We start from the raw sequence: 18,102 nt of genomic DNA on the forward strand, positions 1-18,102 counted from the left end.
ATGGGTCCAACACTGAATGACAAAAGAAGAGGCCAGGGCAATACCGGTCTGGCAAGTGATACAGGATGCAGACAGGAACCCATTCTAACAGAGGCTTCTCACTCCTCTGGAGGCTGCCTCCCAACTGAGTTCTCCAGCCCAGCTTTTATACTTCCTGCCCCGCCCACTGACTTCTGGCGGGTGGGGTAAGCAACACGTGGCTCCGCCCACCAGGGCTCGGTGAGGGGCCCCTGCCCCTCCGGGTCTGTGAGTGGGCAATTCGCCCCACTACCCATGGCATAAAGTCAGGCGGAGGAAATACCAAGAGGAGTACACTCAATACGGATTCACCTACTTGCTGATTGGAAAAGTGGCGCACCCACAGTGTGTCCTATGCTCAGAAGGGTTTGCACAAGAGAGCTTAAAACCCATAAAGCTGGAGAAGCATCTGCAGCCCAAACACGCCACGCACGCCAATAAGCCAGCTGCGTATTTCCCGCAGAAAGAATGAGACCTTGAAGGTCAATGGGATGTTATGAACAAACAACACCACAGCAAAAGTACTAACAGCTTCCTACAGTTTCCTACGTAACTGCTAAATGTAACAACCCCCTTCTCCCCAGTGGGTGAAACACCATCCTCCAGCTGCAGTAGCAATGCGTTGCATTGTGCACGGTGACAAATCTGCAACCCCACTTCAAGCCATTCAGTTGTCCAATGATACAGTTGCACGTCGCACTGATGATATTGCCAATGACATAAAGGTTCAGCTGATTGAATGGTTTAAACATAGCCCCAAAGACGCCTTACAACTAGATGATTCTCCAGACATCGCTAATCCAGCTCAGCTGCTTGTGTATGTCAGTTGCAAGAAGATTTATTTTGCAATTCTCTTCATGGAAAGACAATGGGACAAGAAATATTTTGCAATTTTGACAACTTTATCCATGAAAAAAGACTGGAATGGTTATGCTGAGTTGGTGTATGTACAGATGGGGCCAGTGCTGTGGACGGAAAAGCTGGAGTGAAAGCAAAAGTTCTGGGAGTGGTGCCGTATGTTGTTTTCACACATTGTGTATACACAGGGAAGCTCTGGCTTTCAAGACACTCAGACCAGAACTTGATTGTGTCCTGCTAACTGCAATAAAAATAGTGAACTTTGTTAAGTCTTGTCCCCTGAACTCAAGATTGTTCTCAAGGTTATGTAGAAATGGGATCAGAACAGGAGAAATCCAGGGGCTATCTTGAGAAAAAATCCTGATGCATATATTTGAGCTGAAAGATGAACTCCGCTTGTTCCTTCTTGACGCCGGCTCACCTTATGCAGAACTTCTGTCTGATTCCAAATGGCTTTCAAACCTAGCATATTAGGCAGACATTTCTGAGGAGCTGAATGTTTCACTTCAAGTGCCAGTTTGAACCTTCTGCTATTAAATGATAAAGTTGATGGCTCCTGAAGAAACATACTCCAGGTAGAAGGGAATCCTCCGGATAGCTGTCTCAGTCACTCAGCCCAGAATGGAATTGCTCTGCTCTAAAAAACAGGCGCACCCAGCACACTAGTAACAACAGTGATGCCACTAAGCAGAAGCTCACTTAAAATTTATATTACTCTATATTTCGGTAGCTCTGTTTGAGCCACTGCCTTACAGGTTTTAATAGTTGGTGAGAGTTGCATATTGATTGTTTTATTGGTATTTGTACTTATGTGGTGGGATGGGAGATGCAAACTCCTACAGACACAAAGTACCCATCTGGATACTGTGTCCAGTTTTGGGCCCCACACTACAAGGAAGATGTGGAAAAATTGGAGAAAGTCCAGCGGAGGGCAACAAGAATGATTAGGGGGTTGCAGCACATGACTTTCAAGGAGAGGCTGAGGGAACTGGGATTGTTTAGTCTGCAGAAGAGAAGATGAGGGGGGATTTGATAGCTGCTTTCAACTACGTGAAGGGGGTTCCAAAGAGGATGGATCTAGACTGTTCTCAGTGATACCTGATGACAGAACAAGGACTAATGGTCTCAAGTTGCAGTGGGGGAGGTCTAGGTTGGATATTAGGAAACACTATTTCACTAGGAAGGTGGTGAAGCACTGGAATGGGTTACCTAGGGAGGTGGTGGAATCTCCTTCCTTAGAGGTGTTTAAGGTCAGGCTGGACAAAGCCCTGGCTGGGATGATTTAGTTGGGGTTGGTCCTGCTTTGAGCAGGGGGTGGGACTAGATCCCTCCTGAGGTCCCTTCCAATCCTGATATTCTATGATTCTAAGGGGGATGCAATCAAAGAAGTTTCAGAACCGCTGCCGTAAAGGGTGCTTGTGCCCCTCTTGGCACTTCGGGGAAAACCCCACGACCACCATCGAAGGGCAACTTGTCCAATAAACCCCAGGAAACATGCCCAGAGCAGGGAGTTATAGCCAGGAGATGCTGCTGCTCCTGAGCGAGGAAGTGCCCCATGCAGGCTGCAGCCTGGGCCCAGAGTCTGTCATTGCCTGGGGATGGAATTGCATTCGTCCATGGCAATAACTAAGTTTGCCAGGTGTCCAGTTTTTGACTGAAATGCCCAGTTGAAAAGGGATCCTGGCATCTCCGATCAGCACTGCTGACTGGGCTGCTAAAAGTCCGGTCAGTGGTGCAGCTCCCTGCCTGCCTTGGCTCCATGCAGCTCCTGGAAGCAGTGGCATGTCCCTGTGGCCCCTAGGTGCAGGGGTGGCCAGGGAGGCTTCGTGTGCTGCCCCAGCCCTGAGTGCCAGCTCTGCAGCTCCTATTGGCTGGGAACAGTGGCCAATGGAAGCTGCGGGGGCAATGCCCACGGGTGCGGGAAGTACATGGAGCCCCCTGGCCGCCCCTACACCTAGGAACTGGATATGTCAGCTGCTTCTGGGAGCCGCCGGAAGTAAGTGGTGCCCAACCAGAGCCTGCACTCCGAACCCCCTACCCCAGCCCTGAGCCCCATCCCACACACAAACTTCCTCCCAGAGCTCGCACCCCAACCCCGTGCCCCAGTCTGGAGTCCCCTCCCACAGCCTGAACCCCTCATCTCTGGCCCCACCCTGGAGCCTGCACCCCCAGGCAGAGTCCTCACCTCCTCCCACATCCCAGCCCTGCCCCACCCCAGTGAAAGTGGTTGGGGGGGGGGAGAGTGAGTGACCGAGGGAGGAGGATGGTGTGACAGGAGGCGGGGCCTCAGGGAAGAGGCAGGGCAGAGGCGGGGCCTCGGGGCAGGGGTGGGGCAAGTGTGTTCGGTTTTGTGCGATTACAAAATTGGCAACCCTAGCAATAATCACTGAGCAGGGAAGGGGGAGCTACTCTGGATCCCGTGAGGAGTCAGAGCCGGAAGACAGGCTCCCGTGTCCAATGTAGCAGAGGTGACGTCCATGGGGTTGATCCAGAAGCATGAATCAGACTGGTCAAGCCCTGACCGGAGACGTGGGACAGCCTAAGGGACTGGGGCACTGCTGGGGTTGCCGGGGCATCTCCAAAGCCCAACCTGGCTCTCTAGGAAGATCCAGCCCTGCTTCTGGGTGAAGCAGAGCTTTAGGAAATGAGGGGACAAGGGGATGATTTGACTGGGCGCAGTCCCTGGTGACAGGCACACTCAGGGATCGCTGCTTACTGCTGTCTCTCTTGACGCTGTCCAGGTACAGGAGGGCGGCGCTGAAATGGCACCCGGATAAGAACCAGGAGAACAAGGAACACGCCGAGCGGAAGTTTAAAGAGATCGCAGAGGCCTACGAAGTGCTGTCGGACAGTAAGGGGCTGGCATCTCCGGTCCCTCTGGGCTTGGTGTGGGTCCCGGCAGTGGGGGCTGGCATCTCCCCTCCCTCTGGGCTCAGTCTGGGTTCTGGCAGTGGGGGCTGGCGTCTCCTGTCCCTCCAGGCTCAGGGTGGATCCCAGCAGTGGGGGCCGGTGTCTCCCCTCCCTCTGGGCTCAGGGTGGGTCCCAGCAGTGGGGGCCAGCGTCTCCCATCCCTCCGGGCTCGGTGTGGGTCCCAGCAGTGGGGGCACACTCCCTGCACAGGGTGGGGTGGCCATGGGTCAGAGCAGGCTCTCAGGTCCTCTTGCTGCACTTGGAAGAGGGGTTTGCTCTCTCGGTTGCCTGCTGGGTTGCTCCCAGCGGGACGAGTGTTACACCCACTGGTCCAGTATGCCGCTGTCCGCTCACCAGCCACCCCAGTCGCTGGCTGCCAGGCACTTCCTAGCCTGCAGGGCCGGGAGAGTCTAGTCACCAGTTCTAACTGTGGGTCAATGAGGCACACTTCAGGGCCCAGACCCCTCACCTGGCTTCTTCCCACCACTGTCCAGCCGTCCTAGACTTCAGAACCCGTGTCTGGGCCCCCCAGTGCTCACCCGCCCTGCCGCTGAGCTCCTCGGGCTGCGGGCACTTGGGCCGTCCCATTCGGCCTCTTTGGGGACAACGTGGCAGGAAAGCAAAGAACCCAGGTGGCACAGGTGACTTTCCTAACCCCAGTGACCTCAGCCTTAAAGCCTTCGAGAGTCACAGATCCCTGAAAACTACCAAAGCTGCGAGACACCCGCTGCCCTGGGCTGAGCTAATACGAGGTGTATCAGCGTTTCCGGCTGGACAGTGTCCCCCCTCTCCCCAAGCCCTTTGCTGCTGGTGTGAACCCCCTGCCCGGAGCCGGACCCTGCACCCACAACGGGCCCGGGGCTCTGCACCATGTGCTCAGGCTGGGAAGTTCCAGCTCCACCAGGCCCCTGCATCAAAAGGCCATTGTCCTGGGGGGTTCAGCCAGGTCCCCCTATAAATGCTGCACAACGTGGCTGTAGTGTGGACACTTGCTACCATCACAGAAGGGGGTTTCTCATTGCTGTCTAAATCCACCCCCATCTGCCGAGAGGCGGGAGCTGGCTCAATGGAATCATTCTGCTGTTGACCTAGCAGTGTCTATGCTGGGGCTGAGACTTCCTGGGCTGACCCAGGCTGTGGGTGTGGATCAGTCAGTGAGTCGATGGCAGCTTGATGTCTGTCTGAGATGGTCCTTCACCAAGGTGTCCGCTGCCTGGCCCCGGTGGGACAGCTGCCTGGAATGAAGCACAAAGGGCTGCCCTGGGCCGGCCAAGCTCCTGTGGCCACGCTGCCCATGTTTCAACACAGTCACTAAACAGAGACTCCATAATCTACCCTGGGCTCTAGGGCGTCTCGTCAGCCCGTTCGAGGCTCTCCCTCTGCCATCGCCTCTCCTGTGTAGCTGCTGCCTCTAGGACGTAGTGGCAAGGTGCCGTTTGCCAGGCTGGGATGGTGGAAGCGAAGCCTGCTGGAGCAATGCCTCCTGCCTCCTCTCTGCTCCTGGCACAAGGGTCCCATGCAGGAATCCTTCAGTGCGTCAGCACCCCTGTCTGGCTACTGCGGTGCCCCGATCCCATGCGGAGCCTGGAGCCCTGTGACGACCCATGAGGTGCAGGACTGCTCCCCTCGGAACATACCCAAGTGTAATTCTCCAAAGGTGGGGGCTCCCAGCCCTCACCCTGGGGACAGTCCCATAGCCCAGCCCCTCCCTCAGACAGGAGCTCCTTCTGGATGGATAGTCAGCCTCCATCTTCTCCCCTTGTGCCTCCTCGTCACAGCCCTGGCACACCCTGGATCCCTGTCCCTTCCCAGCAGCCGCACCCTCTCCAGAGCTGCCAGCTTTGGGCAAGTCCCTGGTTAGTTGTCTTTGCGCTGTGCTAGGATGAAGCCCAGTTAACCCTTCTTCAGAAGGCCTGGGCTCGTCTCCGTTGAAAACCGAGGTCGGCCTGTGAAAAATCCACCCCCCAGAGAGACGTCACTGCCGAGCTCATCCCCCGGGTAGCCAGCACTAGGCCGAAGGAAGTTCTTGCTGCTGCCCCCAGGGCTATGGGTTAGCGACAGCAATGGAAGACCCCCTCACACCCCGTGTCTGCGCTGACGTGGGGCAGATGTGCCGCTGGAGCAGTTTAAGTGCAGACAGAGCCCAGTCCCTGAATGGTTCCTATCGCACAACTCCGAGACCCCTCGGGATTGTCCTGGATCTCGCCAAAGCAGCCCAGGCGGCAGTCGCCATGTTCCGGGCAGGAGGTGGTCTCCAAAGCACAGGAACACTGGCATCATTTGGCTGTTTGGCGATTTCATTCCCCGGCAGAGATTTAATTGCTTGCATGCACCGAGCACTGGGACCAGGACGCTGGTCTCATTCTCCTCCAGTCCTGCGGTGCGGCAGCGTGTACCTGTGGGTGTTCTGCCCTGCGTCGGTCAGACTTGTGTGTGCTGCCATCTTCCCTCAGCATCACCAGCCTCTCTGCTCCACAGCCCAGCCTTGTCCCAAACTCTCCAGCCTTTTGCTCGCCGAACAACCTGTCAGCTCCCTCTGCTGCCGCTCTGAGTGCTGCCTGGAGTGCTCGCCGGCTCCCTCCGCCGCTGCTCTGAGAGCTGCCCGGCGCGCTCGCCGGCTTCCTCCGCTGCCGCCCTGGGTGCTGCCCGGGGCGCTCGCCGGCTCACAGGCCTGCATGTCTCTGTTGACACCAAGGCTCCCTCGCTCCCCCAAGCCGCAGACTCCGGGGTCACACAGGTCAGAGGAGCAGGCCCGCCCCGGGTGAAGTCGAGAACTGATCACTGCTTCTGCAGCCCCCTGGGGATCCTCTAGAAACCTGCTCTCCCTTATTAGATGGCCAGGGACCCTGTCATAGGCCAGCCTGTGGCAGTCCCATGTCTGTTCCTCCGGCTGCTTCCCCATTTGCAGGCAGGCTCCCTCTGGCTCAGTACTGGGGTGGGGGTCAGCCTGGTGAAAGGGCAGCTGTGTCTGCAACCAGACCTGGGCTCAGCTGAAGATGGGCTGGGTGACCTCTTGCTCCTTCTCCCTTCCAGAGAGCAAGCGTGACCTCTACGACCGCTATGGCAAGGATGGGCTCACGGGGGCAGGTGAGTGACCCACCCGGGGGAAGTGGCCTTTCCCAAGGACTGGTCTGGATGCACACCCTGGCCCAGGGGACCTCCTTCCCAACTGGGCATGAAGCACCCTTGGTGCCCTGTGTAATAATGCTGGCTTTGGTGGGACCCAACTGAGAGTACCAATTCAGGACAAATTGCTTAGGGCAGGGCAGTTACAGCCCAGGGCTGGGGGTCCTTCACTACTGAGGCAAACCAAACCAGCCAAACAGAGAGGTCTTCGGTTTTACCCCACTGGCTAACCATAAATCATACAAGCAATTCCCTTAGACACTCCAGTCTCCCAATATCCCCACCAGTGCCACTCGTTATAGGGACGAATGGTTATGAAAACCAACACCCCAGTAAAAGAAAAAGCTTCTCTCGATCCCAAAGGACCAAGCCCCAGACCCAGGTCAATATACATATCGGATCTTACCCACAAATCACACTGTTGCCAATCCTTTAGAATCTAAAGGTTTATTCATAAAAGGAAAAAGCTAGAGATGAGAGCTGAAATTGGTTAAATGGAATCAATTCCATACTGTTACCGAAATGTTGGGTCTGCCTAGCTGAGAGCCAATTAACAGCCTGACAGGGATAAGGGAAAATGCTTTATTCTGCAGAAAAAGGAGAGCCTGTACCTTGGTACAAAGACTCTGTCTTACACAAATTTCACAAACCTTTTATACACATTCAGACAAAGACCCTTGCGTGTTAATACTTGATTGGTAAGTGTAAAATCTCATGTTCCCATTATCTGGGTAGTACTGACTGGTTTGGAGCAGGATCTTCCTGCTTTGAGGCAGAGGAAAAGAGATAGTGCAAAAATTCAGGCTACTATGTCCATGAGCAGTACTCACCTGCCCCCCCGCCCCCCCACCACACACACTGGCCGCTTGTAATCTATTAAGGGGGGGTTAGCCAGCTTTCACAATACAGTAATGGCAAAGTTCTTGGTTCAGGCTTGTAGCAGTGATAGAATAAACTGCAGGTTCAAATCAAGTCTCTGGAACATGCCCCACTGGGATGGGTCATTTAGTCCTTTGTTCAGAGCTTCAGTTTGTAGCAAAGTCCCTCCAGAGGTAAGAAGCAGGACTGAAGTCCAGATGGAGATGAGGCAGCTTCCTTTTATAGTCTCTTCCAGGTGCTAGGACACCTCTTTGTTCTTACTGTGGAAAATCACAGCAACAACATGAAGTTTGGAGTCACATGGGCAAGTCGCGTGTCCCTGCATGACTCAGTTCTGTACAGGCCATCACCATTGTTTCATTTTAGTTTGAATGTTCCCAGGAAAGCTCAGATGTGGACTGGCGTCTCCCAAAGTTTATAGTCCGTTAAGTGTTTCCTGATTGGGCATTTACTGAGAATAGTCCTGTCTCAAGAAGCTGACCAAATGCTTTGCTGAGGCTACTTAGAATCAAAACATACACCTTTATCCCAATATAAGGCTGTTCTTGGGAGCCAAAAAATCTTACCATATTATAGGTGAAACCACGTTATATCGAACTTGCTTTGATTTGTCGAAGCGCGCAGCCCCCCATCCCCCGAGCACTGCTTTACCGCGTTATATCCGATTCTGTGTTATATCGGGTTGCGTTATATCAGGGTAGAGGTGTATTAAGCTACAAGTAGATAGCCAATATTCATAACTTCAGCTACAAAATGATACACACATACAGAAAGCATAATCATGATCAGCAGATCATAACCTTTCCACGGACACCTCACTTGACAACCTTTGTACAATATTTGCTGCAAATATATAACAGTGGTTGCAACAATGATCTATGCGGTCACAGGTTATGTCAGTAACATCACACCCTACCCCAGCCATTCCACCGAAAAGGTCTCCCAAGGTACAGCATGGTCCTATGACCATTTTAGTGGGGCACACCAAAAAACTCTGAGCTCTCCCTTACCTGGTGCGACTTTAGAGGAGTCACCTAATTCCTCCTGGAGCTGGGCCCAGCCCCACCAGCCTCCTCAGAGACACTGGTGCTAAGACAGAGGAGCGTGGGGGCGGATGACTCCAGACTCCCTGGGGGATTCTCCCCACGGGCGTTAAGGGCTGGGCTGACCCTAACTATGGTCAGGGAAGCTCTCTCAACCAGAGATCCCCATGGGAACCGCCTCACCGAAGGATCCCATGCATTGCATCCTGAGATCCATAGTGCCCAGAGGCCACAGTACTGGGTGAAGGTCTTTCCTTTGTTGCCTGATTTAGGGTGTTAATAATATTAATTTGGATAGTGTGGGTTCTAGGCTCGCCAATTTGTTTGATCAGAAGATAAAAGTTCTTGTCCCGAATCAGGATCCACAGAATTTACAAAAGACCCTCGGGGGTGTGACAGGAAGTTCACACTGAGACAGATAGAGCCGTAGAGACTTTTTATTAAAATCAATGAAATAGTAATTAAATGGTAAAATAATCAAGAGTTAAAGTTACAATTGCATTACTGCTATTCAAAAGATACATATGGTAATACAGTATTGTGAGCTACAAAGCTCTGGTTAATATACTCACGCCCTTTCTTGATAACCTGGTGGAGAAAGACACAGGACCTCGCCTCTGGCGGCTCAGGTTTCTCAATTCTTGAGTGAGGGGTGCAGAGCTTAGAAGAAGCTGGAGCTAAGAGCTATCGGAGCAAACTTACAGTTTACTTAACTAATTTAAACTTAAAACTTAATACACAAAACTAAGAACGAAAGTTTAGAGAAACCAAGCTTAGCATAGTCCCCTTGGAACTTAAAGTCTGAAAAGAAAATAAGTACGGCCTGTGACGGTGCTGCCCGTGGGAGCCAGCTGAGGTCACTCAATCAGGGTGAACTGCAAACAAAACTGGGCAGACAAATCCCAAATGCTGGTGGTTATTCCAGTACTTAGATTTACCAACCAGCACAAAACAGCTTCTATAGTACCTCACTGGTTACTTAGAAGTTTAAACCAGGCAGTTTCCTTAAAGTGCCCAGCCTCAGGCCTCCATCCAGACACACCTGTCAAACATCTGATGATGATTTCTGAAAATCTTATCTCATCACATAAAAGAAAAGGTTCTTCCAGTCCCAAAGGATCAGCCACATACCCAGGTTCAATTATAACTTAGATCTTAACCAAAATACATGCTATCGCCAATTCTTATTAACTAAGCTAAAATTTATTAGAAAAGAAAAGAGAGAGTGTGTTGGTTAAAAGATCAATATACAGACAGACTTGAGTTCAATTCTTAAGGTTCAGATTCATAGTAGAGGTGAGCTTGTAGTAGCCAAAAGTCCTTTTAGAAATAGTCCATAGGTTATAGTCCAATGTCCATATTCAGGGTGGCTCCAGTGAATGACTGGGGATCTCAATCCTTGTGGCTTAAGGTTTCCCCCTCTTGAAACCCAAAGCAGATCTGAGATGAAGAAGGATCATGTCCCAGGGCTTCTCTATACATTCCAGCAGCCTTTCGCCGAGAAACAATAGGCTTACTCCTTCTCCAACATCCTGGCAACTGCACAGAGATAATTTATCCATTAAACGGTTCAGATACAGGTTACCACAACCTTCAAAGAGACACAGAGAATAATACCATTTCACTCAGTATCATCTTAAATGCTAATATTCCTGTTTTGATCTTTGAATTAAGACTTTAGCAATAGCACGACCTACCTGTTTGCTTACATCCCAAGATCTGAGCAAACACCTCCCCTTCTACCTCTAACAATGCAGACTTTGCATTTCAAAGCCTCTCATTTACAGATCTTGCTAACCAGTCCTTTAAGGGTTCACCTGGGTGGTCAGTCGGTGAGGTGAGTTAATGTAACTCTTTCTGCCCTGTCATCTTCAGTGAGATATTTATATTATACTCATAACATCACACGGCCTTCTTGTAGTTAGTAGTCGTTGAGGATAGATAGATAGAGGGTGTGATGTGGGATAGACAGATTCTAGCGAGGCAGGTCACTCTTTTATAGGCACAAGTGCCAAATCCTTCTCCTCTGCCCAAATTTCATTTCTCATCCACAGAAATGTTAGGGTACACTCACCCACTAGGCTAGTGTGCTTGTGCTTACTGATGACATGGACATACACACACAAGTTTATTTTGGTTCTTTAGTCATTTCAGTTCTTTCCTTGTGGTGCACCCTGTTAAGTCTGTGGTACAAAATGAAACAAGAACTCAACCCTACCTTTCTTCCATTGTCTTTTTGTCTAGTGTGACAAATTCACACCTCTACCTTGTGGTCCTGTGTTATTGGCAATTTGCTCACTCAGTGATCTTCCCACAGTCGGATCACTCTCTGTGTCTGATCAGAAGTTGGACAGTTTGGGGGGAACCGGGCCGCCCTCTACTCCGGTTCCAGCCAGTGCCCTGTGATCGCAGCGTCGTATGTGCCTCCTGTAACAGCTGCATGACAAGCTACAACTCCCTGGCCTACTTCCCAAGGCCTCTCCAAACACCTCTTTATCCTCACCACAGGACTTCTCCTGGTGTCTGATAACGCTTGTACTCCGTAGTCCTCAGCAGCACAGCCTCTTGCTCCAGCCCAACACACACTCCTTCTCCTCTGGCTCTCCCCACCTGAATGGAGTGAGCTCCTTTAAAACAGGTGCCCTGATCAGCCTGCCCTGATTGGCTGCAGTGATCAATCGCTGTCTGCCTTAATTGGTTCTAGCAGGTTCCTGATTACTCTAGTACAGCCCTGCTCTGGTCACTCAGGAACAGAAAACTACTCACCCAGTAACCAGTATATTTGCCCTCTACCACTCCTGCACCACACTGGCCTGGGTCTGTCACATTAGATAGAAGGTCTTAGACCAGGGGTGGGCGAACTTTTTGGCCTGAGGTCACATCAGGTTTCAGAACTGTGTGAGGGCTGGTAGGGAAGGCTGTGCCTCCCCAAACAGTCTGGCCTCTCCCCCTATCCAACTCCCAGCCCCTGACTGCCCCCCTCAGACCCCCCGGCCATGCCACCTTCCCTGCTCCTCATCCCTGACTGCCCCCTCCCAGGACCCCCCGCCAACGGCCCCTCTGGAGACCCCACCTCCTAGCCAACGCTCCCTGCTCCCTGACTGCCCCGACCCCTATCCACACCCCTGCCCCCTGACAGGTCCCCTGAGACTCCTACGCCTATCCACCCTCCCCGCGTCCTGTCCCCTGACTGCCCCGCCGGGACCCCTGCTCCCTGCCCCTTACCATGCCAGAGCCAGCCACGCAGCTGCGCTGCTGCCCGGCAGGAGTGGCGGGCCAGAGTGCTGGCAGCGCAGAGAGGTGAGGCTGCATGGGAGGGGGGACAGCAGGGGAGGAGCCAGTCGTGAGCTCAGGGGCCAGGCAGGATGGTCCCGCGGGCCGGATGTGGCCCACGGGCCGTAGTTTGCCCACCTCTGTCTTAGACATATGCATGGTTGACTTACTATTTAGGTAAAAGGTCTCAATATGTAGGTCAACTTTGTGTTGTGGGTGAGAGGCCTCAGATATAGATATACTAACCTTCCCTTAGCTTAACATACAGGGTTTGGCCTGTAGGTCCCTCACATTACAGCCAAACTTATTTTCAGCATAAATCTATAAACCTATTACAGTAAATCAAACACTTAAGCGATAAGAAAGGGTCTATATATGCAAGCAGGCAGGTTAATCCTTTAAGCTACACCTTCTGGCTACAGAGCTCTGGGGATCCGAGCCTTGCCCGTCCCCAATGCCCTCCTGTTCTCCTTCCCTGGGAAGGCAGGTTTGTAGTGGCCAGCGTCTGCTTTTTCCCCAGGGACCGGGGATCCCTGGGGTGGTGCCGGAGCTCCGGGTTTCACCTTCACCTTCCGCGGCGCAGACGAGGTCTTCAGAGAGTTCTTTGGGGGACGAGATCCTTTTGCTGACTTCTTTGGTGAGCATTAGCCCAGTCTGGCATCCTCCTGAGGTGAGGTGGGACAAGCCGTCCCCATAATCCATCTGCTGCCCTGGCGGAGTGAGCCTGGGGCCTGACGCCCCGCCTGTGCAGGTCCAGTCAGCTGCAGTACAGCCAGGTCTGGGAGCACGGCTGGAGCAGCAAGAAGGGGAGCTTGTCCCTTCACCCCGATGGGATCTCGCCTTGGCCCGGCCCTGAGCGTCATGCCCCCTTGGGCGAGCCAGGGGTGACTGGACTCTCCACAGAAGTGGGTGTGCCACCCTCCCACCCTGAGATTTCACCCTGCCAGGCTCCCGGTGACTCATGGCTTCGGTCCAGCACCAAACCAGGCAGAAAGGCCTGGTTCAGGAACTCTCCCTCCCCTCGGTGCTGAGGGCCTGTGGCAGAGCCCCCCAGGATCATTGCTGTCGGTCATTGGCGAGATCGGGCTCCGGTACAGAGAGACAGAAAACAGGGCTCATGCTCCACCACAGAGCCCCTGACCCCGGTCACTGCTCAGGCTGGGGCTGGTACGTTCCCTGTAGCCCCAGTGGGATGCTTGCAGACTCTGATCGCCCCCCACAGCCGCACACAAACGTTTAGCACTTCCCCTGGTTTCACTCCTTCCCATTGTGGTCCCTCCGCCTGTCCCCCCTCCGAGCTGGTGCTCTTTCCTCCTTGTGCAGATCACATTAGAAGCGCCTCCGGGCAGGGCCCTTGCTTTGTTCCTGTCTGTGCTGCTCTGTACGTCATCCTAGATAAATGCCACCATGCTGGGAAGAAATTAGCCAGCAAATCATTGTGAGCTGAGAGATTTCAGGCAGCCAGATCCTGTCCCCTCCTAAACACCGCCCCCCACCCTGGAGCCATCACAGAATCATAGAATCTCAGGGTTGGAAGGGACCTCAGGAGGTATCTAGTCCAACCCCCGGCTCAAAGCAGGACCAATTCCCAACTAAATCAATCCATGGCTATTTCCTTCCCCTGCCCCATGCCCTTCTCAGGAGCAGGCATCTTCTCCCCACCCTAAGCCAGCAGTAACGCCTCTCGGCACTCCCCGAACCTGCCCCTCAGCCATGTCTGAGAGACGCAGACAAACATGGCTTTGGCATCCAGTTCTCAGCCCGTGCCTTGTGCCCAGAGTCCTCCTGGAGCAGGCTCAGCTTTGTACCTGCTCCTGCCCTCAGAACACCCATGGAATAACCTCGCCAAGGGCTCCAGGACGTAACCCAGGGGCCCTGTGTAGCGTCAGAGCCATTCGCAGCCTTGTGCGTGTGGGCTGTGCCTGGCAGGGCTGCTTTACCCTCCTCTCAGCCAGTGTCAGTATCAGCCCCTGGCCCCACAGCGCAGGGTGTGTCTCCATCTGCCTTACCAGTCCCTCTTGCTGAGGGCTATCTCTGGGCTGCAGGCCCCCGCTGGCACATCGCATGGCTGCAAGCCAGCCCTGGACGGTACAGACCAGAGAGCTGCAGGACAAGCGGGGCTTGGAGCTGAACAGGGAGGACTCTGACAGACCCAGCTCCCAGCTGGCTTGGATTCTGGGGGGCAGGGGAGAAGAGCCCAGCTGCCCTGTGAATTAGCACCAGACAGAAGGTCTGATGGTCCTAGAGACCAGAATGGACCTTAGTTTTCACGCCATCAGTGACTCTGAACAGCCCCTCAAGTGGCTGGAAGAGAAGCACCTACATGGGGCCAAGAGCTGCGCTATCGTAGGGTGACCGGACAGCAGTGTGAAGAATCAGGACGGGGGTAATAGGTGCCTATATAAAGAAAAGCCCCAGATATTGGGACTGTCCCTATAAAATCGGGACATCTGGTCACCCTGGCTATCAGAGGCCGCTGTGGTCCTGCCCACGAAGGCAGAGGGAGATCCCCTGGCTGGGGGTGAAGCGAGCCAGATTCAGACTAGCAAGGAAGGTGCAAACCGTGCAGGGAATTAGCCCTGGGCTCAGCTCACCCAGGGGCCTGGCTCAGTGTCTTCAATCCAGGAGACGCTGTAACCCATGAGGAGCGGTGGGTGGGACGCAGGCATCTCTGGCCTATGCAGGGGGTTGGGCGACGGTCCCTTCTGGCCTTGCAATCCTGGAATGAAATGACCCCCTGCACCAGCCTGCTCTGCCCACTCCATTGCTGGGAGGAGGAGCAGCGAGTGCTGCCACCTCCCAGCCCTGCCTGGCTCATGCCCTGCTGCAGGGTGATGTTAGAGCTGATACAGTGCCCCAAATCTTCAAGAGTGCAGGGGCAAGGCCCCTGCCCCACAAAGCCTGGGCTCTCCGTGGACGGGGAGCAGGAACCCCAGGGCTGGCGGGTGGCCTGCAGCAGGCGGCCCAGCAGCTCCATGCTGCGGGTTTGGGTGGCTCTGTAGCGTCTGTCCTTGGCAGGGTGGGGGCTGAGTTCCAGGCTTTGCTCCCATCACGGCCCCCCCGGAGAGCCCCCAAGTGGTGGTGATCCCTCTCGCTGCCCTTCCCATTACCTACCGGGCTGCACTTAGCCACCCACGTCCTGCTTTCCAGATGACGTGGGCCTGATCTCAGATCTGCATGCTGGAGGTCCACGGGGCCACGGGCTGGGGGGGCCCTCTGTTGCCTACTCCTTCTGCTCCTACGCCTTCCCAGAGCAGTCAGGTAAGTGGGGGGGCTGCCAGCAGACCAGCTTTGGGCTCCTCGTCACCACAGAATCTTCCTCTGGCTCCAAATTGTACCCAGCCCCATTGTCCCCAGTCGCACCCGCTTCTCCCCCCGTCCTTCCTCTGAGTCCTGGCCCTGTCTGGGCCCTGCACATCTAGCACCATTGCCCTGCCCGGCCCAGCCCAAACCTCCTCCCCTCGGCTCCATCTCCCCTGCCTGGCCCGGACCAAACCTCCTCCCCTCGGCTCCATCTCCTCTGCCCGGCCCAGCCCAAACCTCCTTCCCTCAGCTCCAGCTCCCCGGCCCAGCCCAAACCTCCTCCTCTCGGCTCCATCTCCCCTGCCCGGCCCAGCCCACCAAACTCCTCTCTCAGCTCCACTCCCCGCCCAGCCCAAACCTCCTCCCCGTCGCTCCATCTCCCTGCCTGGCCCGGACCAAACCTCTCCCCTCTCGCTCATCTCCTTGCCCGGCCAGCCCAAACCTCCTTCCGCTCGCTCCCAGCTCCCCGCCCAGCCCAAACCTCCTCCTCTCAGCTCCATCTCCCCTGCCGCCGCACCCAAACCTCCTTCTCAGCCTCCACTCCCCCCCCGGCCCAGCCCAAACCTCTTCCGTCAGCTCCATCCCACTGTCGGCCCGCCCAAACATCCTGTCTTGGCTCATTCCCCCTGCCCGGCCAGCCAACCTCCTTCCTCAGCTCCAGCTCCCCGCCCGGCCCAAACCCTCCTCTCGGCTCCATCTCCCCTGCCTCGCCTGCCCAATCCTCCTCCCCTCGTCCATCTCCCCTGCCTGGCCCAGACCAAACCCCTCCCCTAGGCTCCATCTCCTCTGCCCGGCCAGCCAAACCTCTTCCCTCAGCTCCATCTCCCCTGTCTGGCGGGCCCAAACCTCCTCCCTCGTCTCCATCTCCTCTGCCCGGACCGGCCCAACTCCTCCTCTCGGCTCATCTCCCTGCTGGCCAGCCCAACCTCCTCCATCAGCTCCGTCTCCTGCCTGGCCTGCCCAAACTCCTCGCCCTCAGGCTCGTCTCCCCGCCCAGCTCAAACCTCTTCCCTTCAGCTTCGGCTCTGGCTCCCCTGCTCGGCCCGGAAAACCTCCTCCCCGTCGCTCGCATTCCCCTGCCTGGACCGGCCCAAACCTCCTCCTCCAGCTCCATCTCCCCTGCCCGAGCCGCACAAACCTCCTTTCCCTCAGCTCCAGCTCCCGGCCCGGCCCAAACCTCCTCCTCTCGGCTCCATCTCCCCTGCCGGAGCCCAGCCAACCTCCTCCCCTCGGCTCCATCTCCCCTGCCTGGCCCGGGACCAAACCTCTCCCTAGGCTCCATCTCTCTGCCGGCCCAGCCCAAACTCCTTCCTCTCAGCTCCACTCCCCTTGTCTGGCCCCGGCTCCAAACTCCTCTCCCCTCGCTCCATATCTCCTCTATGCCCGGACGGCCCCAAGACCCTCCTTCTCGGCCTCTCCCCTGCCTGGCCAGCCCAAACTACCTCCCACTCAGCTCCGTCTCCCCTGCTGGCCCTGGCCCAAACCTCCTCCCCTCGGCCAGTCTCCCCGGCCCAGCCAACCTCTTCCCTTTCAGCTCGGCTCTGGCCTGCTCGGCCCCGGCAAAACCTCCTCCCCTCCGGCTCAGTTTGACTCCCCTGTCTGGCCCGACACCAAACCTTCCTCCTAGGCTCCGCGTTCTGGCTTCCCTGCCACTGGCCACAAGTCTCCTCCCCACCTCAGCTCCGGTCCCCACCGGCCTAACCAACACTCCCCTCAGCTCCAGCTCCCATGTCTGGCCAAACCTCCTCCCCTCAACTCCGGCTCCCCTGCCCCGACCCAAACATCCTTCCTCGGCTCCAGCTCCTGCCCGGCCCAGCCAAACCTCCCTCCTTGGCTCCAGCTCCCTGCCCAGCCCAGCCCAAACCTCCTCCCTCAGCTCAGCTTCCGGCCCAGGCCAACCTCCTCCCTCAGCTCAGCTCCCCTCCGGCCCAAACCTCCGCCCCTTGGCTCCGGCGACTCAGCGACAGTCTCGCCTGGAATCCTGGACAGACGTTTCCTATCTGAGTTTCACACCCGCCCAGCAGTGCAATCCCCTGGCTGCCCTGTCACTGCCCTGTCATCCTCTCATGCCTGGCCAAGGGACCCCTGCGATCCCCTGGGGCTCCCCAGGGCTGGCCGAGGGCTGGGTGGCTCCTGCTGTGTAGATTGTCACCGGCAAAGTGAGAAAGTGTTTTTCAGAATTTCTTCTCCTCGTCCATTCAGGCACGGCACCGACTCGGAATCGGCTTCCGCTCGGTTTCCACCTCCAGCCACTTTGTCAGCGGTGCAAAGCGATTCACCACGAAGAGTAGGGAATGGAGCCATCACGGACTTGGCAATATGACAGCTAAAGGAAGTCAGCCGATCCGTACCGCAGGCCAAGCCGACGAAGACAGAGCTGCTAACCAGAGACAGATGATGAGATGTAGTCGGGGGTGATAACAGTGAAGTAACCATAGGATCAGAGTGCCTATCCATCTACCTGTCATAGGCGAGAGCCTATCAGTGCCCCTTGGAGTATATGTTGTTGTCGCACTTTATATATACCCACTGCGAGCCGCAGCCTGAAATCCTAGAGAGGAGAGAGAAAGCTGCGCTAGTAAGTTACTAACCAAGCCAGTGGGGCGATGAAGTGAGTGACGGCTGCACTTATCATGCAAGGTCGCGCGGTGCCCCCTCTCAGGAGAGCATGAGTGGGATTCTCCGTGCGGGC

At 55.5% G+C, this 18,102-nt stretch overlaps 2 protein-coding genes across 2 annotated transcripts in view; both read left to right on the forward strand.

The window, feature by feature from the left end:
- LOC116831562 (tubulin alpha-1D chain) overlaps window positions 1–18,102 on the forward strand; it is a 118,750-nt gene that overhangs the window by 95,951 nt on the left and 4,697 nt on the right. The gene's annotated exons all lie outside the window — the stretch shown is intronic.
- Window positions 1–18,102, forward strand: part of LOC116831550 (dnaJ homolog subfamily B member 2-like) — a 61,284-nt gene that overhangs the window by 36,799 nt on the left and 6,383 nt on the right. The window contains exons 5-8 of the mRNA XM_075069839.1: window positions 3,618–3,727; window positions 6,820–6,873; window positions 12,628–12,744; window positions 15,258–15,368. Coding sequence (XP_074925940.1) covers window positions 3,618–3,727; window positions 6,820–6,873; window positions 12,628–12,744; window positions 15,258–15,368 — 392 coding nt within the window. The remainder of the gene's footprint in view (window positions 1–3,617; window positions 3,728–6,819; window positions 6,874–12,627; window positions 12,745–15,257; window positions 15,369–18,102) is intronic.

Source organism: Chelonoidis abingdonii, chromosome 10 (assembly GCF_003597395.2).
Source record: "Chelonoidis abingdonii isolate Lonesome George chromosome 10, CheloAbing_2.0, whole genome shotgun sequence".
Classification (NCBI taxonomy): Eukaryota; Metazoa; Chordata; order Testudines; family Testudinidae; genus Chelonoidis; species Chelonoidis abingdonii.